Source organism: Diutina rugosa (genome assembly GCF_008704595.1).
Source record: "Diutina rugosa strain CBS 613 chromosome Unknown scaffold45_size117891, whole genome shotgun sequence".
Classification (NCBI taxonomy): domain Eukaryota; kingdom Fungi; phylum Ascomycota; class Pichiomycetes; order Serinales; family Debaryomycetaceae; genus Diutina; species Diutina rugosa.
The window spans coordinates 87,232-112,175 of NW_022995059.1; the positions used below are offsets into that span (position 1 = coordinate 87,232).

The 24,944-nt window shown below is 51.6% G+C and overlaps 13 protein-coding genes across 13 annotated transcripts; 9 read left to right on the forward strand and 4 right to left on the reverse strand. All coding sequences in view use genetic code 12, as the record gives it.

Annotated features, from left to right (window-relative positions):
• Positions 1-917: 917 nt before the first annotated feature.
• Positions 918-1,712, reverse strand: DIURU_000251 (uncharacterized protein; the record flags this gene model as incomplete). Its single annotated transcript, XM_034155169.1, has 1 exon — positions 918-1,712. One exon carries the CDS (start codon positions 1,710-1,712, stop codon positions 918-920), a length of 795 nt encoding a protein of 264 aa, XP_034014967.1.
• An 855-nt stretch (positions 1,713-2,567) lies between these two features.
• Positions 2,568-3,023, forward strand: DIURU_000252 (mitochondrial pyruvate carrier; the record flags this gene model as incomplete). The annotated part of the gene is made up of 1 exon (XM_034155180.1): positions 2,568-3,023. The coding sequence occupies one exon, from the start codon at positions 2,568-2,570 to the stop codon at positions 3,021-3,023; it is 456 nt and encodes a 151-aa protein (XP_034014968.1).
• Positions 3,024-3,104: 81 nt separating this feature from the next.
• Positions 3,105-6,770, reverse strand: SKI2 (SKI complex RNA helicase subunit; the record flags this gene model as incomplete). The annotated part of the gene is made up of 1 exon (XM_034155191.1): positions 3,105-6,770. The coding sequence occupies one exon, from the start codon at positions 6,768-6,770 to the stop codon at positions 3,105-3,107; it is 3,666 nt and encodes a 1,221-aa protein (XP_034014969.1).
• A 1,873-nt stretch (positions 6,771-8,643) lies between these two features.
• On the forward strand, positions 8,644-9,255 carry DIURU_000254 (uncharacterized protein; the record flags this gene model as incomplete). The annotated part of the gene is made up of 1 exon (XM_034155202.1): positions 8,644-9,255. One exon carries the CDS (start codon positions 8,644-8,646, stop codon positions 9,253-9,255), a length of 612 nt encoding a protein of 203 aa, XP_034014970.1.
• A 92-nt stretch (positions 9,256-9,347) lies between these two features.
• On the forward strand, positions 9,348-10,730 carry PRO1 (glutamate 5-kinase; the record flags this gene model as incomplete). The annotated part of the gene is made up of 1 exon (XM_034155213.1): positions 9,348-10,730. The coding sequence occupies one exon, from the start codon at positions 9,348-9,350 to the stop codon at positions 10,728-10,730; it is 1,383 nt and encodes a 460-aa protein (XP_034014971.1).
• A 187-nt stretch (positions 10,731-10,917) lies between these two features.
• DIURU_000256 (ribulose-phosphate 3-epimerase) lies at positions 10,918-11,598 on the forward strand (the record flags this gene model as incomplete). The annotated part of the gene is made up of 1 exon (XM_034155224.1): positions 10,918-11,598. One exon carries the CDS (start codon positions 10,918-10,920, stop codon positions 11,596-11,598), a length of 681 nt encoding a protein of 226 aa, XP_034014972.1.
• A 160-nt stretch (positions 11,599-11,758) lies between these two features.
• On the reverse strand, positions 11,759-12,196 carry DIURU_000257 (uncharacterized protein; the record flags this gene model as incomplete). Its single annotated transcript, XM_034155235.1, has 1 exon — positions 11,759-12,196. One exon carries the CDS (start codon positions 12,194-12,196, stop codon positions 11,759-11,761), a length of 438 nt encoding a protein of 145 aa, XP_034014973.1.
• A 520-nt stretch (positions 12,197-12,716) lies between these two features.
• Positions 12,717-14,201, forward strand: DIURU_000258 (Ran guanyl-nucleotide exchange factor; the record flags this gene model as incomplete). The annotated part of the gene is made up of 1 exon (XM_034155246.1): positions 12,717-14,201. The coding sequence occupies one exon, from the start codon at positions 12,717-12,719 to the stop codon at positions 14,199-14,201; it is 1,485 nt and encodes a 494-aa protein (XP_034014974.1).
• A 270-nt stretch (positions 14,202-14,471) lies between these two features.
• Positions 14,472-15,098, forward strand: DIURU_000259 (uncharacterized protein; the record flags this gene model as incomplete). Its single annotated transcript, XM_034155257.1, has 1 exon — positions 14,472-15,098. The coding sequence occupies one exon, from the start codon at positions 14,472-14,474 to the stop codon at positions 15,096-15,098; it is 627 nt and encodes a 208-aa protein (XP_034014975.1).
• A 1,056-nt stretch (positions 15,099-16,154) lies between these two features.
• Positions 16,155-18,989, forward strand: DIURU_000260 (uncharacterized protein; the record flags this gene model as incomplete). Its single annotated transcript, XM_034155269.1, has 1 exon — positions 16,155-18,989. One exon carries the CDS (start codon positions 16,155-16,157, stop codon positions 18,987-18,989), a length of 2,835 nt encoding a protein of 944 aa, XP_034014976.1.
• A 427-nt stretch (positions 18,990-19,416) lies between these two features.
• DIURU_000261 (uncharacterized protein) lies at positions 19,417-20,391 on the forward strand (the record flags this gene model as incomplete). The annotated part of the gene is made up of 1 exon (XM_034155280.1): positions 19,417-20,391. The coding sequence occupies one exon, from the start codon at positions 19,417-19,419 to the stop codon at positions 20,389-20,391; it is 975 nt and encodes a 324-aa protein (XP_034014977.1).
• A 455-nt stretch (positions 20,392-20,846) lies between these two features.
• Positions 20,847-21,497, forward strand: SPC3 (signal peptidase complex subunit; the record flags this gene model as incomplete). Its single annotated transcript, XM_034155291.1, has 1 exon — positions 20,847-21,497. One exon carries the CDS (start codon positions 20,847-20,849, stop codon positions 21,495-21,497), a length of 651 nt encoding a protein of 216 aa, XP_034014978.1.
• Positions 21,498-21,541: 44 nt separating this feature from the next.
• Positions 21,542-24,655, reverse strand: DIURU_000263 (uncharacterized protein; the record flags this gene model as incomplete). The annotated part of the gene is made up of 1 exon (XM_034155302.1): positions 21,542-24,655. One exon carries the CDS (start codon positions 24,653-24,655, stop codon positions 21,542-21,544), a length of 3,114 nt encoding a protein of 1,037 aa, XP_034014979.1.
• Positions 24,656-24,944: the final 289 nt, after the last annotated feature.

A 24,944-nucleotide genomic window follows, 5' to 3' on the forward strand; every position in this document is an offset into this window, starting at 1 on the left:
CGAAACGCACCGCGATTCGTATCGAGGCACCGGTAGCGAGGCACGCGGCTGACTCCGTATAAAAATGCCATTTTTTTGGCGAGGGAGTGCGTCGAGGCTTAACGCTTTTTATAGAGCAAAATGTCTTTTACTAATGGCAAAAAGCTGCCGTTAAGGAAGATTGCATTAATTTAGAGCTTTATGCAATCACTTTTGAAGACCATATTGCTCAGATTGATTGATAGTGGTAGGAAGCAACGTCGAGGCGCTGGCTCACCTCAGAAATAGTCTAAATGCAACTAGCTTTTTTGTCTCGCCCCACGGGGGTTATTTCACACAAAGAGATCCATATTTTAATAATTTGAGAATGCGAGCTTTGGTAACACTGCTCAAGAACTTATTAAACGCCCAAGCGCAAATGGAAGTCACATAACACAAGATTGATGAGATTGGGAATGGAAACGAAAACCTTTGTACCATTAGTCATCAGTTTGAATATCTATTTGTAAATGAGATTGATAGTTTCCGAATTTAATCAACTCGTTCTATCTAATCATTCGGACGAGAAGTTTAAGGATCGACCAATACATAAAGAGCTTGGTGTGTAGTTTTTGTCGTTAACTATCCTTTCATTCAGACATCGCCAAAATCAAGGGGTTAATTGTCTTCAACTCTCAACTAGTGGCACCACCGACATCCATTACCCTCAGTGCCTACGATAAGTTTTGGTGTGGTATATCGAAACCTATTGGTTTCACCTCACGTCTTCACCCACCGCGGATGCACCCAACGCCAGAGATATGTACTAACAATCTAACTTTAACTAGAATCTTATGGGTCAGCCAATTTAAGTCGTTTATATAGTTGTTATAAGTGTTCTTTAGTGCAGCGACAATCATCTGGACAAACACAAGTGAAAATGTTCAGAATGTTCGCCATTAGTCGGCGTTTGCGACCTCGTTGAGCTCCTGTTTGATCAATGGACACGGGTCTTTCGTGGTGAGGACATGATTATACAACCAAGTTCCCGCTGTATCCTCATGCCCACATTTGCATTTCCCAGTAAGCGTGAGCATGTCACTGAGCTTGAAGGGAACTTTAGTGTTGTCAAACGTGAAATGATTGAGAAGCATATGTCTCAAGCAAGTGGTAGAATCAGCATATTCAATTCGACACTTGTCGAGGCTTTGAAATACACAGGTGAACGATTGATTTTCCTGACAAACTAAAAGATCCTGAAGTTTTTGTCCAAAAGATAGTGGGTCTTGCTGGTAGAGTCTGTTGGCGATGTTTGGAGTTTTGACAATCATTGATGAGTCTAGTTCGTGAGGTGGAACCAGCAGTTCATTGTGTTGGAGAGGAGCAACAATTTCAGAAAAAATCGGATCTGAAGAGTCAATTTGCTCTCGTCGAATTTCATGCGGTGGTCGAGGAATCAATGGAACGTTCTCAAAAGCCATAGGGAGCACACTCGGTGAAGGGAGATATCCAATTGGGTTCAACATCGGTGACGCCGTAATTTGGTATTGCTCGAAGCGTATATCATCATTTGCACCATAAGCGCTCAAACTCTGTGGTTCTGGGAACGGCGGCTCTGGTGGGTGATGTCTTAGATCCCGTGGTGGGGGAACCTCATTACACCAGACGTGGTGACGGTCGACGTACTCGTCAAACGTGTAGGTAAATGACGAGAATACTCTCGGTTTCATGTGATGTCTAACATCTTCACACATGGGTGGTATAAGACCATTATTCACGGTGGCACAACTTCCAGAACCACCTCAATTAGACCCACCGCGTCCACCTCGATGCAGCGTAGTCATGATGTTGCATGCATTTATTTGGAACATAAACTGGGAAAAAAGGGTCAGGAAAGTGTCCATCCGGGCTAGCTGGTGATGCAGTTATGCATGGAGACAGTCACTGGTTTCATCTTTTAGCGAAACTTGAGAAGTGGCAGTGATCTTGCTGACGCTGTGAGGTAGATCGGGGTGGACCTGAGTCAATGCGTTCAGAGGGTGGTGCACAATGCAAACGCAGCATCACCACCTCAGGAACAATCGTAAATTTTAGGAAGAATGGGATGAGTTTTTTTTTGACTGTCCACGAGTAAACCACGAGTATATCTATTTCGTCAATCTTTAACTCAATTGTCTTTCTTTGATCACTGATAAAATGAGTCCAAATTCAACATCTTTAGAGTATTTCCAAGAAACTATTTGAATCTTTCAGTTCAATGATTGGTACCTACACAGTCCCCATATCTATTCCTCTCATCATTATTCACTGCTGGTGGTTGGCGGTTCCGCACCCGGTTCGATGTGTACCGGTCGGCCAAATACCTCCGGTGTACACCACCACTATTACCATAGTTACCGCCTACGAGGCAATCGCTAGCGACCACCACTGCCCACCAATTTACCCACTCTCCGCCCTCTCCAGGTCTCCACCGACATCCCCGGGTACGCCCTCTACCACCCGCTGGCGCGTGGGGTTCCCCCTCTCGCTGGGTCGCGACACCCCGCACCCGCACTCTGAAATCAAATCAACCAGGGTTGATAACAATCCATACCCATTCTCCATCGATCATGAGTGCTGCTGCTGGACTGTTTGGCCAAAGATTGTGGGCGAAGATGCCCCTGGTGCACATTGCCGCCCCCGTGTGCAAGTGGTTGCTCGTCATTGCCGGGCTTAAGGACACCCAACGGCCCGTCGAAAAGCTTTCGGGGACCCAGCAGATGGCGTTGATGGCCACCGGCGCCATCTGGACCCGGTGGGCCGGCTTCGTCATCAAGCCGAGAAACCCGTTGTTGGCGTCCGTCAACTTCTTTTTGGGCGCCGTCGCCGGCTACCAATTGACCCGGATCGTCAACTGGAGAAAGTCGGAGGGCGACTCCGCCAAGCAGGTGGCGTACTACCTTTTCGAAGGGAAGACGGCGCCGGGAGCCAAGCCCGTCCAGGCCACCACCACCATCGCCGAGCCGCTGAAGACCGGCACCGAAATTGCCGTGCAAGTGCCCGCCGCCGACGCTCTGAAGAAGTAAAAAGAACTATTACAAAGCAAATACAAATTTTACAATTGAAACATGGTATAGTCAATGATATATTCAACTGATATATACATTTCACAAATATAACGAGGCACAGAACACAATGTCGCGCTTGATTCTCTCCTGGGCCTCGCTCATCTTCGAGTGGAGCTGCAGATCACCCACGATCAACGCCGCGTTCTTCACCTCACGGCACACTTCGTCGAGACGAGTGATCACCCGGACAATCGTCCCTTCCGCTTCCACCAGCATCTGCATGATTTCGTTGAACGAAAGCCCCCGCGCCCATTCGTAGACGACATTGACCAACGCGAACCGTTTGCGGTCCAAGAACTCCTCCTCGTCGGTAGTTAAGACTACTTGATGGTCACTGAACACCTTGATGAGCTTACCGGTAATCTCAAGGATGCGTTTCTTGCCCTTTTCGAGTCGAGGGGTCATACAGGGGGGTTCCTCTTCGTTGGTGCGGCCTTCGTAAACAAAGCAAGAAAGCAACGCCACGATCTCCTCGGGCTCGAAGTCGCCGAGGAAGTTGTCCAAGATGAGCTCGGTGATCACCAACTCCCACCCCAGGTTCACTTCACACGCCACCCGCCCTTTAAGCACCACGTTGTGGTGTTCGTTGATAAAGCCTAATTCTTGCAACACCTCAAGTCTTTGCTCGTAGTCAGGCAAAAGTTCAAGGTTTTCGTCCGAGATCATTTTCTGGATGTCCTCAATTTGACCCAACAATTGTTGCTTTTCCCGTAACTCGCGGTAGTGTTCTTTGAATTGAGAACAGTGGAGGGCGGGTTGCGCTGCGATCGCTTCGATCAAGGGGGCTTTCTTCACCAAGAGATCATGGAGCGATAACTGAGTGGCGCGAGCCAACGTGAGCTCCTGCAATTTGGGGAAATATACAAGCACTTTTGTAATCTCTTCACCGGCTTGCGCCACCGCCGCCGGATCATTTTTGATAATCGCGTTGATTGACGCCCTGAGCGTGTACCGACTGATCAATTGGATCGACTCCACAGGGGTGGCCACCACGTTGAGGCCATTCTTAAACGTTGGCTTGCTCATGTGGCGTTTGAGATAATCACGCACCGGCACATAGGGTAACTGGTACTTATCAGCATTGGCAGCAAACTTGCCATGATTGAACGTAAGCACAAGTATATCGGAATTGGCCATAAGCAGGCGTACGACAAACCCCACCCGTATACCTTGGCCCTCGTGGCGGAATATCACCATTCTCCCAGGATTAAGCAATTGAGACCTAACCACGGGCAGTTTCCCAATGATCGAGCAGATCTCAGAGTATACTTTCTGGTATTGTTGCATGAGTTCAAACGTTTCCTCGGTGCCCACAAGTTGACACTCGTCGCAGGGGGTGACTTTAACTTCCAACAACAGCTTTTGAAGTTTCTCCAACTTCGTTTTGTTTTCCGGTAAAAGCACCTGGGTCAGGTTTTCCAGGAACGAGTGTTTGATCATCTCTTCCACCCGCAACGCTTCGATACGGAGCAAGTTTAAAATCATGTTATAGGTAAGGCGGAACTGAGACAGCAATTTCGTCGGGAGACCAAGGGTGATTTCCTTGAAATCCAGTTGTGCTAACGGCTCGGTGTACGCCATAAGAATCACCGTACCCGTCAGATCCAACCCACGCCGCCCGGCACGACCCGCCATTTGCGTGAACTCACCGGGGAGTAAGTTACGGAAACTGCGGCCATCGTTCTTTCTGAGTTGGGAAAACACCACCGTACGAGTGGGCAAATTAAGCCCCATAGCAAAGGTTTCGGTGGCAAACAACACTTTGATAAGCAGCTTGGCAAAGAGAATTTCAATACACTCTTTGACAATGGGCAAAAGCCCCCCGTGGTGCACTGCCACCCCGCGACTGAGCATATCTCTAACCTTCAAAATCTGAGGGAGTTCACGGTCTTCCTTCTTAAGTCTCAGCACGGCTCGGTCGATGAACATGTGGATTTCCAGCTTTTCTCGAGCGTTGCAGAAGTCAATCGTCAGCAACAGGTCGGCCCACTCTTCACATTTTTTCTTCGAGAACACAAAGATTACTGCGGGGAGTAAGTTATTGCCCTTCAAGTACTGCACCAATTGTTGCCAAGTATTCTTTGACGGGCCATCACGGGCAAACCCTCGTCCCAGCGACGTTTTGGCGGCAAAATTGCCCCGGTTGTTCATCGGTGCTCCACCACGACCGCCACGGCCACCACCACCACCACCACCACGTCCACCACCACGGTTACCGCCTCGAGCAGTGCCACCACGGCCGCCCCGAAGCGCGGTGCCACTGTGGCCAAGCGTACCTGCACCAGGCTTAGGCTTATCGAGTAAATCCCGATGGGCAGTGAATTCGCTCTCCACGAACTTACGGTTGGCATCGACCACCTTAAACATCTTTTGTTTGGCGTAGATGAACATTTCCAACGGCACCGGTCTCTTGGGCGTCAGAATCACGTAGATATCCTTATGCTTAGTACGACCGACCCAGTTAGCAAACTCAAACGTATTGGGGACGGTAGCCGACAAAAGAATATATTTGACGTGGTCAGGAAGCATGATGATCACTTCCTCCCACACCACACCTCGCTCAATATCGTTGACGTAGTGCACTTCGTCAAAGATGACGAACTCGACGTCCCGGATGAGGTCGGCGCCGCGGTACAACATCAGCCGCAAGATCTCGGTGGTCATGATCAAGCAGTTGGCCTCCGGGTTGATCTGGACGTCACCGGTGATGAGACCAATATCCATATCGGGGAACGTTTCCTTGAAGTCGCGGAACTTCTGATTAGAAAGGGCCTTGATGGGGGAAGTGTAGATGGCTTTGGTCATGTTGCGAGCAGCCATGGCGATGGCGTATTCTGCCACCACCGTCTTACCCGCAGATGTATGGGCGGCAACAAACACCGAGTCGCCCTGTTCCAAATGGTATACGGCTTCCTTTTGGAAGGTATCGAGTTCAAACGGCCACGTTCTCGCCGGGTTGGGCACCAACTCGGAGAAGTTTTCGATCTTATGGTTTAAATCAACCACGTGGGCCCAATCCTTCTTCACCGGCTTCTTAATCATGAGCTGGTCCATGAGCATGGCGGCGTGGTCAAACGGCACGAGGCCATCGATCTCCGACGCCGGCACGTCCAATGCTGAAGATGAAGAATCTTTCACTTCCTCCACATCGTCACCGTCAGTCTCAGTGAACTTAAGGGAGTAGTCTTCGTCTTTATCGTCGTTATTGCCATTGGCAGCCTCGGCTTCAAGATCTAAGGTTTGTGTCGAGTGGTCGGTGTCGACGACGGTAGCGAGACGTAACCCGCGTTCGAACCCTTGGGGAATGTCAAACAACCCCTGGTCGTTACGATGCAAAAACTCCAGGTCGTCCCGAGGCGGCTGGGTTGACAGCAGCACGAGCCCCCCGGGTTGAAACGGCAAGAACGACGTCTTACCGCGGAGGGATTCGCTTTTCAGAGAGAACTTTCTCGTCACCGAAAGCGAGTTCATCGAGTTGGCTTGGCCCACGGCATCTTTCTTGATTTCCTCCAGGTAGCCCAGGATGGCGCCGTTGATGCCCTTGCGCTTGAACCGGAAAGTAGTGCGATTGATGGCTTCGGGCTGGGTGAGCAATTGCTCACACACCTGCGACTTGGGTATCACGGGATCTTCCTGGATAAGATCAAGCAAATCCCACGACAACTCCTGGCTGGGCAGGAGGAGCTGGTCGAGGTTCACTGTCATCTTCTATGGGTCTGGCTATCGAATTTCGCACCGCGCACTAAGTAGCAGTCGCTACCGCTAATGTTGATAATTGAAAGCGAAAGGCAATTGAAAAATAAGGCTTCGGGGCGGGAGTCAACTCTGAAGGGAAAGGTCGATTGGACTTATAAACAGTCTGATTTGACAGCTATCGTTCAATGGGTACTTGGGTGATCAGGGAACGGCTGATTCAAGCTGGCCTTTGATGGCTGTGTCACGTGACATCTGGAAGATAGTATGGAGTGAGAGTTCGATAAGACCGACAAACTTCTGAGGAACTAAATTGAGAAACTTACAACAAAGTGGGACACAAATGGTTGCCTAAAATTGCTGGGCTAATTGTCTGAATTGACACAATGCCATTGCTTCTATCATCTGTGTGACCAGATGAGCGACGCGTGCGTTGCATCTTGGAGGTGAGGGATTAGACGATTGTTACGTGCATTGCCTCGTCAACGGAGACAATTAATCCTCCAAGAAATTCTTTAACAATGAGCCATTTCCCCCCACCAGTATTGTTGGTCATCCCTTCATTATCTCCGCTTTGACGAAGACTGTAAAAGTGGTCGAAAACGTTTGGCACTGATCGAAGCAGGGTCAGCCAGATTAGAAGGCTTCAAGATCACCGCTATGGCTGGTGTTACTTGTTGGCCACAACGTTCTACCTATGCGGAATGTGGTAGACGCTGGGTGAGGGGAAAGTGCTCGTCATTGTATCCGTCGTCTCATTGACGACGGCGTGCATTTATTAATTTCTCGTCTCATTGTCGACAGGTGTGCATTTAGGGAGCTCACCCCTTCATTTTGGTCTATAAAAGGGCAACTATTTTCTCTTAGTTTGCATCATCAAAAACATACTTGGAAACTTCTCACTTATGAGTTGAGCAACTACTCGATTACATTCGAGCTCCTCTAACGAAGACTACCACCAGCCGACAGCACGATCAACAACATCCACCTGGCATGGCTTGACGACGACACTCAGACGCTCATTGGCTTTGGCGAGGCAAAATACCCCACTATATGATGGGGGCCCGCAACTGCTGAATACCATGGACCCCGGAAATTCAAACTACTGGGCCATGAATTTGCTGTTACACCATGGTCCAACAAATTACAAACTACCGGGCCATGGGTTTGTTGCTGTTACACCACGGTTTGTTTCATGTTCAAGCGATTGTCATGTTGCAGCCAGGTCCCCAGACCATCATCGTAGTCGGAGGGTTGACACACCATTTTGCGGCCCTCTGCACGGCGGCGTTCATCATAGGCGGTTTCCAATATCTGATCGACCCGTAACAGACAGTTTTCTACGATTAGTTACCATCGGCTGTCTAGGCATCTTAAAGGTGATAGTAATGATGGGTCACCTTTTCGATGGAAGTTCTCACACTGGGGAGCTGACTGCTACATTTACCAAGAACTGAAACGACCTGAATAATTATTTAAGATCTAAATAACTCAAACTGAATACTCAATACAATATCCATAAAGAGTTTAATATGTTGTAGATGATGAGAGCAGCAAAAACAAGAGACCACGACGGGACTCGAACCCGCAATCCCCACCGCCGGAAAGTGATACCTTACCATTAGGCCACGCGGTCGCGTTTGAAAATCGCGCTATTTTGGGACAGCCATATGTTAGTGTGCCCTAATCCAAGTAACGCATTTTCGGGCTACAAAGCCTTGACTTTTACTCTTAGATGAGATATTACGGTTCAATGTGCATCAATTGACTACTGATTCATCAAAAGTTCTTAGTTTAGTCGACTTTTAGATTGATCTGGGGTAGTCTGTGAAAGTATTTCAACAGATAGATACCGATGTAAGGTTTGTCCATCACCATAATATCAATGAGCTCGGTATATGTCCATCTTTTGGCGTTGGAGCTGGTACTTGATGAGCCCGAGCTCGCCCATCTCCACTACCTCCTCTCCCAGATAGCACTTGCCATATTTGGGGAAGACCCCACCCCGATCCGCCTCAGTTTCACTCCCTCGCGAGTCAACACCATCATTATCCATTGTCTCCGCTGGTTGCATCAGCAGGAGGTCGCCTATTTAGCTACTCAGGCGTTGGAACTCACCTACCAGATCGCCGCCGGTATCGGCGTCGAGGTTGAGGGCACCACCACTGTGCGCGTGATTATTGCCCTTGACGAGGTCAAATCCACCCGCAAATGGTTTCGGGAGATGGTGAGCCACACCCGCACCCTCGTGTACCTGTTGGCGATGCCGCTGGCGCTCGTATTTTACCACATGGCCTTTAGTGGAGCCAGCGATATCGGCGACCGGCTATTCTACGCGACGATGGCGGTAGCCGCGTGGCGACCCCGGTTACCGATTAGTGAACTAGCATTGATCCAGCAGTTGTTTCAGCAGATGATGCTCCGGCTCCCCAAACACACGCTGAAACCGACCCGCCTCCGCCTCGACGCCATCTACGACGAAACGTTCGCAACTTAGTTACCAGTAATAAATTACGAGCCCGCGCCGGCGATCAAATGCGCTTGCCAATCAATTTTCCTGCCTGAGTCATACGTATCCTAAACCTACAAATGGCCCACAAAACGTATACCATCGTCATCAAGCTCGGCACGCTGTCGCTTGTCGACGAGGTGACCCGCGAGCCCCGGTTGGCCAACATGTCCCACATCGTCGAGACCGTCGTCCGCCTTAAACGACTCGGCCACCGCATCGTCATCGTGTCGCTGGGGGCGATTGCCGTGGGGATGAAGCGGATGGGCCTTACCGAAAAACCGCTGGAGCTTGCTAAAGTACAGGCGCTTGCTGCCGTGGGCCAGGGGGGTTTATTCGGGTCGTTTGACCGGCTATTCACCCTGTTGGACACCACGGTGGCCCAGATTTTGATCACGAGAAACGACATTATGGACTTTACTCAGTACCGCAACGCCACCAATACCATCAACGCGTTATTGGAAATGGGCACCGTGCCCATCGTCAACGAAAACGACACCCTTTCGGTGGCGGAAATCAAGTTCGGCGACAACGACACCTTGAGCGCGATCACCGCGGGGATGATCCACGCCGACTACTTGTTTTTGATGACGGACGTCCCCTGTCTTTATACCGATAACCCTCGCACCAATCCCGAGGCGGCCCCGGTGCTTATTGTTGATAATATCGACGACTTACAAGTGGCCACCGATACCGAGACCGGCGCCGGCTCTAAAGTGGGCACTGGGGGGATGACCACCAAACTCATCGCCGCTGAGCTTGCCACCAACGTCGGCGTAACTACCGTGATTACCCTTTCCTCGCAACCCCACTTAATCTTGGATATCGTGCTGAATATCCAGGACTACGAGAACTTGACCGTCACCGAGCAAACCACCAAACTTACGGGCGAGATTGCTGCTGGGAGGATGCCATTACACACCCGCTTCTTGGGTTTATCGCGGGATAATATGATGACGAAAGACCGCAGCATCTGGTTGCTCCACGGCAATAAGCCCAAGGGGCTGTTGATCATCGACCAAGGGTGTTATGACGCTCTCACCCGTAAGAACCGGGCGGGGCTCTTACCAGCAGGCGTCACCGCCGTCGAGGGCCACTTCCACGAGCTGGAGTGTGTGCTGATTAAGGTGATCCCGACAAAAACATCGCCGCTTTCCGAGGCGAAGAAAGTCGGCCATTGTCGGGTAAACTACTCGCTGACGGAGATATCGATGATCAAAGGGTGTAAATCACGCGACATCGAGCGCATCTTAGGCTTTGCCGACTCTGAATACGTGGCTCATCGCGATAACGTCGCGTTCCCCCCAGCGAACCCGTCACACACCGATTTGCCTCTGCTTGCCAAACAAGCGCTGTCGCAACTCAATTTACGCCTGAGAGACCCGTCGCCGATGCCGCCGTTCGCTCGAGGCAACTCTACATTCACTATTACTCCCTCGCCCGGTCCCGGAGCCTCCCGGTAAGCTCTAGGCACCTTCCTACATACACTTCCGATATACTCCGCGCCGCCTGCCAAATTTGGACGTCGCCCACCTGCATATAATCATTACTCATTTCTCGAAATCGATTTTGCCCCGCGAAATCTCGGAAGCCATCGCTCCTCGTTGCTTAAAGCTCTCCCCCCAGCATCTTCCCCGTATCTCCTCCATTATGGTGTGTCTGATCGTCAACCCCAGTATCCTCTCGGCCGACTTTGCCGACTTGGCCTGCGACTGCCAGCGCATTCTCGACGCCGGCAATGGCGACGTCAAGTGGCTCCACATCGATATCATGGACGGCCATTTCGTCCCCAACATCTCGTTTGGGCCTCCCGTGCTTTCGTGCTTAACCAAGAAATTGGCCGACCGCAAGTTGTTCTACGACTGCCACATGATGGTGCTGAACCCGTTGCAGTGGGTGGAGCCGATGGCCGAAGCGGGTGGCTCGCAGTATACCTTCCACCTCGAGGCGGCTAAGGACCCCCAGGCGGTGATTGACAAGGTCAAGCAGCACGGGATGAAGGTGGGCATTGCCATCAAGCCCGGTACCCCCGTGGAAGACGTCATCCCCTGGGCTAACCAGGCGGACATGATCCTCGTGATGACGGTCGAACCCGGGTTTGGCGGCCAGAAATTCATGCCCGACATGATGCCCAAGGTGAGAGTGTTGAGACAAAAGTACCCCGAGCTTAATCTCGAAGTTGACGGTGGTTTGGGCGAAGGTAACGTCGACGTTGCCGCTGAAGCTGGCGCCAACGTTATCGTCGCCGGGACCCTGGTGTTCAAGTCGCCTGACGTCGCCACCACTGTCCAAGTGTTGAAGAACCTGGTGGAAAAGCATTCGGCTAAGTGATGCACTCAGAAAACACTTTCCCGTACTACGTTGCTAGTACTCATAATATCACATATCTACATTGATTCGATTGCCTGGTATTCCCTATTCCGTACACTCCTAGATCTGTATATATGATTGAGGTCATTGGTAACCAAGTAGTGGTTACTTAGTTGCCTAATTACCGTTTGCGGCGACCACCGAGGACTCCGGCCAAGATACCCACCCCCACGGCTAAGGCACCCACGCCCATACTCAAACCAATTAACCCGTCTTTAGTCACTTTAGCCTCGATCTCTTCGAGCAAATGCTTCGCCTGGCCGTTGTCGGGCTCGATCTTAAGCAACTGTTCCGTGTACCGCCGGGCATTACCGTAGTCGCCCTGTTTGAACAGGCCCAACGCCAAGTAGTATAACACTTCGCGGCGCATCCCCGGCTCGTTGCGGTAAAGTTCTTCAAGCATCGTCACCCCGTCCAGCACCTGGCGGGGGCTCGCCAGCCGGAGGAGACCCCAGGCGTAGTTGAATTGGGACTGGGCCAGCGGCGGCAGTTCCAGCTCGAGCTGGTTGCGGAGCACGCGTAATTCCTCGGGGGCAAGCGGCGTCTTAATCTCGTCCATCAGATTTGGGGAGTTTTGGAAAGATAAAGGTATATAATATGTGTGGAGATTATGACGCCTCCCTCGTTATTTCTAGGAGTAGTAAGGTCACGTGAGCGCGGCGGCCACTGACTGAAATCAATGATCCGCACATCGTACCAGCCACCAAAGATCATTCGATCCGAAATAACAACAGCCACGCCGTTTGCCAGTTCTCGATGAATAATACACTGATCGATAAAAGGATTGGAGTATTTGATCCTTTTACTGAGTTAACCAATATTTTAGTACTATTATTTACAACCCGTCGACGTTTGCCTCAATTGGCCCCTTACTTCATCGCCATCCATCGCCATCCATCGCCTTCTGCCGCCATCGGTATAATTACTTCCATCCGATCGTTTGCCTTCTTTTGCTGCTCTAACCTCTGATTCACCCAGCAATTCTCTCAGGCACGCCGCCGCCAGCCGAATCCACCCCGTGTCTCCCCTCCTCTGCTCGCATTTTCTTAGCCAGCGCCATTTGTTGCTTGAACGACGAGATGGCTCCCACCAAAACCAGTAAGCGGGGCGCCCTGAGAGGCGCCTCCCCTGCTCCCAAGCGAGCGAGACAAGTCCACGTCTCGGCGCTGGCGTTGCTTCACCTGAAAGGCCGTTTGCCCGACGTCAACACCATCCCCAAGCCGAAAACTGAGCCGCTCGATATCTTCGTGTGGGGGTCCGGGGCGATGTGTGAGTTGGGTTTGGGCCCCGAAGCCAAGACCAAGGAAGTGAAACGACCAAGAAGAAACCCGCTTTTGAACGACGGCGCCCTCGGTGAGGGGGTTCACGTCGTCGACTTTGCCGCCGGGGGTATGCACACTTTGGTGCTTGATTCCAACAATAACTTGTGGTCATGGGGCACCAACGACTACGGCGTGCTTGGTCGGGACACTAGTGGTGCTGAAGTGCTTAAAACTATTGATGGCGACGACTCTGACGACGAAGACGCCTCATTAAACCCTAAGGAATCGACCCCGGGGAAAGTTGAAGGGCTCCCTAAAGGGATCGCCATTGTCGGGTTGGCGGCCACCGATAACCTCAGTGCCGTCATCCTCGACAATGGCGACGTGTGGGCGTGGGGCGGCTTCCGCAACAACGAAGGGGTGCTTGGCTTTTTACGCCTGGACAAGTTGGAGCGGACCCCGCGCAAAATCAACGAATTGACGAACATCTGCCAATTGGCTGCCGGTAAAGATCACTTGTTGGCCGTCGACACCAAGGGGGTGGTGTTTGCCTGGGGTAACGGCCAGCAGAACCAGCTTGGCCGCAAGGTGATGCCGCGCCACGTGTTGAGAACGCTTGAACCGCAGCCGTTTGGCCTCTACAACATCAAGTACATTGCTCTGGGCGACTTCCACTGCTTTGCCGTCGACCACGACGACCACGTTTACGCGTGGGGGCTCAACCAGTACGGCCAGTGCGGCGTCGACGTCGCCGAAGGCGGGCTCAGAGACGGCGACATGCTCCCCCACCCCACGTTAATCAACCGCCTCACCAACAAGGGCGTGTCCCAAATTGCCGGCGGCGAACACCACACCATCTTCTTGACGGAACTGGGCGACGTCTACACCAGTGGCCGTGTCGACATGAAGGAAGTGGGCATTGCCGAAGACAAGTACCCTGAATACGCTTACAAAGACGACCACGGCCGCGTGCGGGCCATCCCCATGCCCACTAAGGTCCAGGTGGGCAAGCAGACGTCGTTCAAGTGCAAGGCCATCGGTGCCGGATCTCACCAGTCGTACGCCGTTACTGAAGACGGTATGGTCTACGCGTGGGGGTTTGCCGACACCTACGCTCTCGGCTTGGGTAACTTAGATGACGATATCGAAGTGCCCACTCGCATTCACAACACCGCCACCAAGGATGAAGATATCGTCAAGGTCGATGGTGGCGGGCAATTTGCCATTTCTGGCGGGGTCAAGTTGGCGGAAAAGGCTGCCGAAGACCGCTTAGAGAAATACGAAGACGATGACGACGAGTGATTAAAAAGTTTTGTAGAATTATATAGGTTTGCTTTAATAAAAGTTGTTAATTTTCATATCGATGGTTGCATCTGAGAGTAGCTTGTTGGGATGGAGAATTGCTTTTTCAGAAGAGCATACCAAACTATAGGTAAGTGGAGTACTTGTTCGGTGCAGGGGGGAGAGTGGCGCCATCGGGGGGTTATATAAGTCCCATAGCTTGCTTCACTGGCTATCATTCTCATGTCGACACCCTCCCGCGAAGCCCAATTTACTGCTGGTAAACCCACCATGCGCCCCAATCGGCTTGACACGCCCCAGGTGTACAACTTTTTGCAGTCGCTTCCCAGTGACCACGATCGCCAGTGTGTCAGCGACTACATTTTGGGAGCGCAACAAGTTTACATCAACCATGGCTCTATCATGAAGGCTTTTGAACGAGAACTCACTCAGCTCTTACACGATACCTTTCACCCTTGGTTCACCCTTGAAGAGTTCAACCACAAGATTGAGGCATTGAATCAAAACTACACTGCCAAGCGTAGAGAAAAACTCGTCCTCAAGGAGGAAGCCAAACATGGCAGTGCTGCAGACTGGGATTCGATGAAGCAGAGATTGGATACAATTGACTCACAACCATGGCCAACTAGAGCTGAATGCATCCAATGGTACCGTGATATTTTCCAATATCAGTCGAAGCTTAGCGTTGAGGACCAAAAGAAGTTTGAAGCGGCGCTTTTGGACAACGATAATCGTCAGCACCAATCGCACGACGGAAGAAACGCGGCGCTTAAGCTACTTGAGCATGAGTTTTTTCCCGATCGCCGTATTGTCCCGATCCTCGCTCTGGCAAATATGATCATATTCACGGTGCGTACTGATAATGGCAATGTGAAATGGGTGATATTGGAGTTCTAGCGGATCCACTGGCAAACTCATCCACTAAGTTTACGTAGCATGTATGAATCAACGCAAATATTGACTTATTTGTCACTGTAAGTCTCTAGGAACAAGAACATATGAGCACAATCATTTACCCCTTGTCGCTTCAATCATTTAGGAATGGAGTTCAACGGTCTGATACAATACGCTTTGGCCAGTTTAGAATTTAGGGGGGATGACGTATAATCCCCTCTTCGGCCAACGACGACTTGCCCCATGTACGCAGCTTTTTGCAGTCGCTTCCCGCAGAACAAGTACACCAGCATGTTTCCTTGTTCATATCCCAATTGGGTGTCACTTGGGTCGATACGATTACCAGCGAATTGAAATTGAAGTGCCCACCTCAAACCTTTGATGCCGACAAAATCATAGGAATGATCCGGGCGTGGAAACAAACTCACGTCAACCAGTCCACAATTGAAGTCAGAAATTGCTGACGATGTCACTTGGGGAAGCCCTTCATCTCCGCCTTAAGTCGATCGTCCAGGAACCTTGGGAACCATGGGAGCAGCAACCTGAGCTTTTTCAGTGGTATGGTGAAGTTCTTCATATCCAATCAATAATCAACGTTGAAGTCCTAAGAGATGTGGGACTCCATTTGAAGGCATTTACCCACCAATTCAAGCGAGCTCTCGCTTGTCGATGAAGTACTCCACGGTCTTGTCGGTGTTTTACCTTAGTTTGCGATGGTGGCTTTGGACTTGTCGTGACTCCAGCACAACTCATGACTTCAGCTGAAATTCAATATCTGTTTTGTTCATCATTGTAGACCACCAACCAATAGTTCATTGATCATAGCGAGGTACCAGCCGTACGCAGCTTCGCGCGCCCGTATGTCAGCTTCATAGATCAATGCCCTAATACCAGTCGTCCTTCGTTCTAACAATCCATCGTTTACAGTCTATTCACATCTTCCTCTCTTGATACAATACGAATTGAAAACATCACAGTTATATTTACTTCTTGTTTGCTCTACCAGTCAACTTTCATGTTCACCAAAGCAAGTGATCCGCACCGCTACTCCCTAGACGTATGCCGCCGAAGAACCCGTTCGCCAAGCCAAAGGCGACAACCATCCGTCGTGATGGCAAGGAGGTGTACAAGGGACTCAATGTCCCCGACTATACGCCGACGACCCCGTTGGATAAGCTCTTTGTCGATCTCGAGCGGAAGTTGGCGCCGCAAGCCGATGTCGCCGCCACCTGCCGGGCGTTTGCCGTCGATACTCAGTACCAATTGGTGTCGACGTTACTCGACACCCTTAAACAGATCCAGACGTTTGCCATTGAAGAAAAGCCTCGGGCCCCCGACGGCAACCAGCACCTCATCGCCATCGCCATGCACGACCTCAAGACGTTCTCGAAGGTGGTCAACGCCATTATCATCTACGGCGTGTACCCGGCGTTGCTGAGGTACCGCATCGGGATCCCGTTTGCCAAGCGGAACCTTCTGAGGTTTTCTAAGATCAAGGACATTGAGCCGCTCCCCACTGACGCCGAGGCGGGGGCGATGCTCATGCTCATATACACCAAGCTAGCGGCGATCCTCGAAGTCGACGGGGATGTGCGTGATCTTCTTTTACGGGGCACGGGTTTCTCCGATTTGCTAGTGGTCACCATCGCGTTAATCACCACCCCTGCCCTTGAACAATACGCACCTCAAGTGGACTACGATAGAGTGGTGCACATTGGTGAGACCTACGAACTATACCAAACGTTTACGTTATTAGTCAGTACCCCGCTGCCACCTTACTTCAAACAGTTTGTCTTCAAAAAGCTCCAGCGTCTACCATACGACTTTGCCAACGGCGTCAAGACTTTAGTGGAGTTTGTGTTGGGCCTCCGAGAAAGTACCGAGGTCAAGGTGGACAAGTTTGACCATGTCGTCCAGGCGATCATGTCCAAGCCCCAGGATATCTCCTCGGTAGACTACTATACCAATATCATTACCCGCCAGTGCTATGACCTCCTCGTCAATATCAACCGGCCGACGATTACCAGTTGCATTGTCTACGTCCTTGACAAGCTATGGCAACGCAACTCTCGCATCATCACCGATTTCTTGTTCAAAAAGATCTGGTACCGATTCAACCCTGATCTCAATCCTAATACCCCCGATACCCTGGTGATAGTCGATGAAGCTGACCTCAACAACAACCTCAACGTTCTTATAAGTCTTTCTAAACAAGGTGCTGACCCTGAGTTTCTTCAGGCAGGGTTTGCTCCCATGATCGTGCCGCTTTGGGGTTACTTAATGACCCTCAAACAACGGCTGAAACCGGTCGGGGTGGTGACTGACTTGTTGGTGAGTTACTTCACTACCGCTAGTGAAACGTCCACGACCAATCTCGACGCCATCGCCCAGCATTTGACCTTTGATGGTACCGATAACTGGTACTTCCTGTGGGGGCCTAATGGTCTTACTCAGATCAGAAAACGCGTGGAACCGCTTGAACAAGACCCGCATAAGAAGATCCAGTCATTTGTCAACGCGGTGGATCGTGGGTGCAGCGAGTTCATCACCTTATTAGATGCGATTGGAGATGAAGCCCTAATCACGTCCGAATTTTTGGTCATTTTGAAACGGTGGATTAAGCTCCTGGGAGCCAGCGATACTGACCCATTCCTTGCCCTTATCGACTTGAAGTTGCTTGAAGCCATTGGGGAGAAGTTTGGCTCTGCATTGTGTGAGAAGCCCCAGGAAATGTTGACGGTGGTGCAAACTCTTTTGGAGAAACCTCAGGCTACTCACTCAATCACGGCTGCCTCAGAAGCTATGGATGTTGATGAAGGTGACTCTGACGACGAAGACGATGGCGACGAAACCCTGGTGTCGCCCGATACCGTGGTGATGGTGCTTCAGCTTCTCTCGGCGATACTATCGGAAAACAACACTTTTGATTCTCAATCACTTGACCTCCTCAAACAGATTAAGTCTACCCTTGAAACCGAAGAGTATAAGTCCCTCCCAGCGGCGCAATCGCTTGTTGATCGCATCGATGAGATTATAAGTGGGGGTTCAGTCCAGGACAGCCCCCTTCTGGACCAGGAAAAAGTGTTAAAGAAAGCCATTTCCAGCTTAAACGATCCATTGGTCCCGATTCGGGCCCATGGTCTCTACTTGTTACGCCAACTTATTGAGAAGAAAAGCAGTGTCATCGACATCTCCTTCACCGTTAATCTCCACTTGATCCAATTAAGTGATCCGGAACCGTTTGTCTACCTCAATACCATCAAGGGTCTCGAAGCCCTCATTGACCTTGACCCTCAGCCAGTGTTACTGGAGCTCTGCCAACTATACGCTCCTACCGCTAAGGTCACGTCTGCTGAAGAGAACGATGTCGACCAGCGACTCCGCATCGGCGAAGTCCTCCTTCGCTACGTCCAACTGGCGGGCGAAATGTTTGCTAACGATGCCAGTAAGCTCGTGGTGAGTACCGCATTACGGGTGGTGGAAACGCCCCAGGAAGACTCTCGTCTTCGCATGTCGGCAATGTCAATACTCGGCATATGCTGCTACACCAACCCGATTGGGTTTTTGGGTCTTGTGGGCGATGCTCTCGACGCTGCTCTCCAGGTGCTTCAAGTGGATAAGGGCAAAGACCTTGCCATTGTCAGACGAGCCGCCTGCGTGATGATCCATGACCTCATTATGGGCACCACCAGCTCTGCTGCGGTCCCGTTTCCTCGAGAGTATATGCAAAAAGTGTACGATGCCCTCAAGTATACTGCCACCACCGACGACGATTTACTCGCGCGAGAACAAGCTCAGCGGGTAATTGATACCATCGAAGAAGTGTCGCAAGATGCGTGGAGCGAGCTTCAACAGCAGGAACGCGATAAGTACGGGATACTCAAAATTACATAGCCCCCTCAATTGACACTTTTGAGCCACACCATTCGTTGCCACTGTGGATCATCCTTGGTAAACTCACTGCTTATCTGTAGATGCCACCATAAATGTATTATAGGTGAATTTCTAATTAATATTCCATACTATTAATTCTCCAGTGATTTTCTCTTTTTGGTGAAATGGTGGTCAATTACATTTATTATACTGATTTCTCCAACCAAGTTGATGTTAAACTAATACAATTAAATTCAAACCGAAAAACAGGCCTCCTCTACACGCTTATCTATGGTCTGACATTGTCGCCACAATTTTGGGTTGGGGGATGGGCTCGTGATTAGAAATCACGCATGAGTGTGGCGGGGTCCCCCATCCCCTATAAGTAGACCGCTTGCGGCCCCAAACGTACCAATAACCAGTCAATTGCTCTAATTTACTAATCACTATGCTGAAGCTCGCCACCGACGTCGACTTTGACCTCAACAACGGCAAGAAGATCCCCGCCCTCGGGCTTGGAACGGTGCCTCCTCCCGATGCGTCCCAGATCAAGGACCAGGTGATCACCGCGGTGAAAGCAGGCTACCGCCACATCGACACCGCCTGGTTCTACGGCTCGGAAAAGTATATTGGCGAGGCCCTTCAACAATTGTTTAAAGAAGGCTATAAGCGCGAGGACTTGTTCATCACCACTAAGGTGTGGCCGCTGCACTGGAAGCACGTGGAGAGAGGGTTGGACGAGTCGTTAGCGCTTTTGCAATTGGACTACGTCGATTTGTTGCTTCAGCACTGGCCGGTGGCGTTTGACACTGACGATAACGATAAGCCAGCCGTGCCTAAGGACGATAACGGGCGCACTAAGCTTGCTGATGACCCCGTCACTGGCACCAAGTACTTGGACGTCTACGGACAACTTGAGCAGATCTTGCAAACGACGTCGAAAGTGAAGCTGATCGGGGTGTCCAATTACTCTATCCCCCGACTCAGAGCGTTGTTAAAGGTGGCTAAGGTTGTTCCTGTGGTCAACCAAGTGGAGTACCACCCGCAGTTGCCGCAACAGGACCTCACCGACTTTGCTAAGCAGCACGGCATCGTCCTCTTTGCCTACTCACCCCTCGGATCTACGGGTGCTCCAGTACTTCAACTTAAGGAAGTACAGGATCTTGCAACTAAGTATAATGTGAGTGGTGCGGAAGTGGCTAACGCTTATAACATTTTGCAAGGGCGGGGGCTGATTTCGCGGCTGTCTAACCTTGACCGGATCAAGACCAATATCAGATTGCCGCCGCTTACTGACGACGAGTTGAAGACGTTGTACAAGGTGGGTGAAGAAAACCCTAAGCGGTACATCAACCCTGACTTTGGTCAGGGTCTTGGCTTCCGCTGGTGGAAGGGAGACACTTTGTCTAAGGAATTCGACTAGATAGTAATGAAATGTTATTTTGCAACCGCAATAACTGATTGTAAACCGACAATAAAGTTGATTTGAGGATCACACGTAACGTACACCCATCTAATGTGATCAAAACGTAGATCTGAGTACACGTATACTCTCGTATCTGGGGGAATTTGGGCAAAGTGAAGTCTTTATTAGCATCATCTGGAAAACAAGTTTTATTAATGCGCTGTAGCAAGCCTGGTTAGCTCAATCGGTAGAGCGTGAGACTCTTAATCTCAAGGCTGCGGGTTCGAGCCCCGCATCGGGCTTACCTTTTTGCCGCATGCCAGAAGTTACTCTCTATGACGTTTCCTCCCTAGAAGCAGCACAATTTTTCTTACTTCGACTTCTCCATTACCCAATTTTATACTGTCTCGTGCTTCTCGCGTTTACTGTTGATTTCTACCAAAGCGCGCGCGACGTGTCGTTATAGAGAGACCATGTTCAATTTGAGTACCCGGATCCAGACCGCGGGCAACCAGGCGCTCACGCTGTCAGCAGTGCTTGCGGGCATTGTTGTGATGCTTCTGTTGTTGCAATTGTGGCGTGACGCCGTGTGGCTGATCGATGCTGTGGAGATTGCCAATATCAAGCTGACGACCACCCTCAAAAAGCTGTTCCAATACGGGTCCACCGGCGGCCGGCCCAAGGAAAATAACAAGATCTCGTTCGACTTGGAGCTGGACTTGACCCCATTATTCAATTGGAACACTAAGCAAGTGTTCATCTACTTGACTGCCTCGTATAACAGCACTGATGGCGGCGAGCTGAAGGTGACGTACTGGGACAAGATTTTGCGGACGAAAGAGGATGCCACGTTGAAGTTGAAGAATGCCAAGTCCAAGTACTCGGTGTGGGACGTGCAAGACAGCTTTGACGGCACGCCGGCGGTGGTGAAGTTGGAGTGGAACATCCAGCCTTGGATCGGGCCGTTGATCTACGGGGAAACCACCACTACCGCCACGTTTGAGTTTGCTCAACCCAAGGATAAGCTGGCCCCTAAAGCGACCAAGGAAAAGCGGGAGAAGAAGACGGAGAAGAAGACGAAACGAGTGAAGAAGGAACTGGCGAAGAAGGAACAGGTCGAGTAAGTGGATATGAGTTAATGCTAATAAATACTATGTACAAACGTCTCTCAACTCTTCTTGCCCTTGACGAACCGAAGCACCTGTTTGTTCCGCAGCAACCGTTGGCGATACAGTTCCGGGCCCGCCGGGGGCCGGATGTCGTCGGTGGCGGCGCGGTACCGCTTCACCCGCGACCGCAGGTCGTGCCACTGGAGCATGTGGTCGATGGTTTCCGGGTACCGGTCCATGGCGGCAAACCAGTGGGTGGTGGTGGGCATGTGGGTGTGGAGAGCGTGCCAGAGCGCCTGGTTAAGCAGGTCGCTGAGTCGATGCGGGGTGGGGACGATCTTTTCCGGGTTGAAGTAGCGCCCGGGGTTGCGGAGGACCCACTCGGGGTCGTCTCGCGTGGGGGATACGTGGGCTTTCACCTGGTTGAACGCCTCCACAAACTGGCGGAGAGCCACTTTGGCGTTAGCGCGAGGACCGCGAGGAAGCAGCTCGGCGTCAACACCATAATAGTCGTTAAGAGGACCAAACTTGGAGAAATCAGCCCCACGAGCCGCGAGCACCACCACCGCTTTGTGGTACAAGTAGTGGTACATCTTGCGGAGGCGATGCTGGGTCTGTGAGGCGGGGGCCATATCCAGCTCCACCATTTCGAGGATATAGTCCAATTGAGCCGGCAGCGTCAGGCCATTGAGGAACCGGGTGAAGAGAATATTGTATAACACCCCACCCAAGTGGACCCCTTGTTGGTATAAACGGTATACCGTTTCCACGGTGACGGTATCCTTAGTGATCCCCACAAGCCAACGAGCGTAGTCACTGAGAACTTTGGGTACTATGATCGTACCGGGGAACGGGTAGGTGTCTGCGTAGCGGCTGATTTGTTTGTCTAAGTCGCGCCAGGCGTTGGCGTTGACTTTCTCCTTGCCGTCTCCCGGCTCCAACACCTTCATCATCTCTTTATACACCGCCATCTTGATGCGAATATCGTGGAGTGGTTGGGCGTGGGGTTCGCGCTTGATCAAATCGAGGAAGTTCACCAACAACTTGAGCGAGTTCACTTTGCCCAGTGCCGTCACGTAGATCAGAATCAACTGACACAAATGGAGCATATCCAGCGTCAGCAAGATCAACGGCTTGGTCGGGTTGATCTTAGTGTACAGCGTCCCTTCAACTTTGATTCCTTTCATCTCGAAGATCAGGGCAAAGAGCTTAAACAGATTGGCGAAGTTACCCTCACGATGATCGAGGTAGGCCACGGCCCGCATCAATGGGACGTAGGCGGTGGTGGTCATGGTGATGCGGGCGGCGTTCATCTCACGGTACATGTGAATCACCCGTTGTTGCTGGGCGTAGTCGTTAGACATCGAGAAGTGCTTAAGAAAGGGGATGTAGTGGGACTCGCTCACCACCTCGTGGCGCTGGGCCAATTTGAGCACGCTGAGGGCGTTGTCGATCTCGCGGCGACTGATGAGCCACTTGATGAGCTCCATATAGAGCTTCAGCCGTTTCACCGGTGAAAGTGCCCGCAAATTGATTGTTACGGGCTCTTTGGTCTTGATGCGAGTGAAGGCAGCGGTGATCTGACGGAGCTGACGGTGGGTATATTCGGTAGGGTCCATTCGCATCACTTTCACCTGGGCGGCGTATACCGGTGGACGTGACCACGGCGGACTCAGCAGCATGTGGGCGTCGTCAACCCACTGCTTAGCAAGCTGGAACTGGCCTAGCTGGATGTAGGCATCGACCATGGCGAGCCGCACCGTTTCCACGGCAAATTCAGGATGACTGTTTACCAACTGGGCAATCACCTCGATATAGTCGGCGCGGAAGTTAGTAGCAAAGTAGCGGATGGCAAGCTTCAACGTGTGGGTGTTGACCAAGCGGATATTCTCGTCCAGCTGTTGTCGGGTCAATGCATCTTGGAAAAACCGCCACCCCTTCTCCGGTTCGGCCATCTTGAATTGATAGGCCATGAGCTTATGATACAAGTACGCCTGAGCGTAAGGGGAAGAGTGGTCGCAGGCCACGTACTCGTCAAACACCGCGAGTGCTCGAGACCAGTCGCCATCGTTTAACGCCGCAGAGATACGGGCAGCGAAGATTTCCGGCGTCGGCTTCAATTGACGCTCGCCTAACTGCTGGTATAACTGCTCCACTTCGGCTACTGCTCCCATCAGGGCAAGCGCTCGCATCACCATGGTATAATGGACAACATGGGGCAAGTTTTTGCGCCCGTACATGTCTTCAAACTGGGCCTGAAGCCGCAGCCAGTCGCGGTTATCGGCGGTGATTTGCAAGAGCACGTCGATCTGACAGTCGTCGTGGAGCTCGGGGTGGTGGTCGTAGAGCTGGAGCACTTTTTCGTCCAGTTTGAGGTCGGCGAGCGCTTCCATGGCGAGTCTCAAGTCTTCCGGGGTCACGTGGTCGGGGAGCCGGCGGAGCTTATACTGCCAGTAGTTAAGGACGGCGTGGCTCTGAATCGGAGCCAACGCTTGCATGCACAGCGTGATAAACGCGCCACACTGGGTGTCACGATGAGGACCGAAATAGCTGGTCAAGAGGTCAGCGTACTCGAGAAACCGAGTCAGCGCCGGTGGCGGCATGGCAATAATGCGGAGCGAGTGGTGGTAAGTGTATGGGAGGCTCCAGTTATCGTCTTCGGCGGCTTCCACCCACAGCAAGTACTGGTGAGGCAAGATGCGGTTAGTGCCGACTTTTTTCAGTAACACCGCCATATTTATGAGCCGGCGGCGCTGATCAATGTCCACCGAGGCATCTTTAACGATTTTGGCAATGTTCCACGGCTCGAGCTTCGCGGTACCGTATTTTTGAGTGAGGTCATCGCCAAATAGCGATGCTGCCGTTTCTAGCTGTCCCTGGTCCAAAAGCACCGCTTCCAAGTCGGCTGCCAGCTTGCTTAGACGCTTACAAAGCTCGTGGCACAGCGGCAGCTTATGGTGGCGGCGATGGACGGCCTGCCATGCCGATACTGCTGCCTCGAGCACCAGGGCGTCACGATGGAGATAGGCGATGGCGACCATCATTCTTAGTGAGGAGGCTGCCTGTTTGATCTGTTCCTGGGAGTAGATCTCCTGGTGCCAGAGCCTGGGGGTGGTGGCGATGGCGTCGTGCCACTGGCGGGGGACGAACGCCAGGGCGCGGGGGGTGTACATTCGTCGCCAATGCACGGGGCAAATCGACCCGACCCGGCTCCATCGTCGCCACGACGCAGGGGTGGTTCGTAGAATCGCCATCGGGGGCTCGCGGGAGGGGCCTGGCTATTGGAAGGAGAGGGGTGGTAAAGTCCTGGGTCGCACGATCACGGCGACTGAAAAGCAAATCCCTGGCCTCCGCGCGACCGCTGTGAGATGAGCTCATTCCCGGCGTATAGTAGCCTAGTAGTAGTTGGGCTGATATATTCAATGCCTACCAAATAATTTAAAACGATGTCTTTGTTTTACG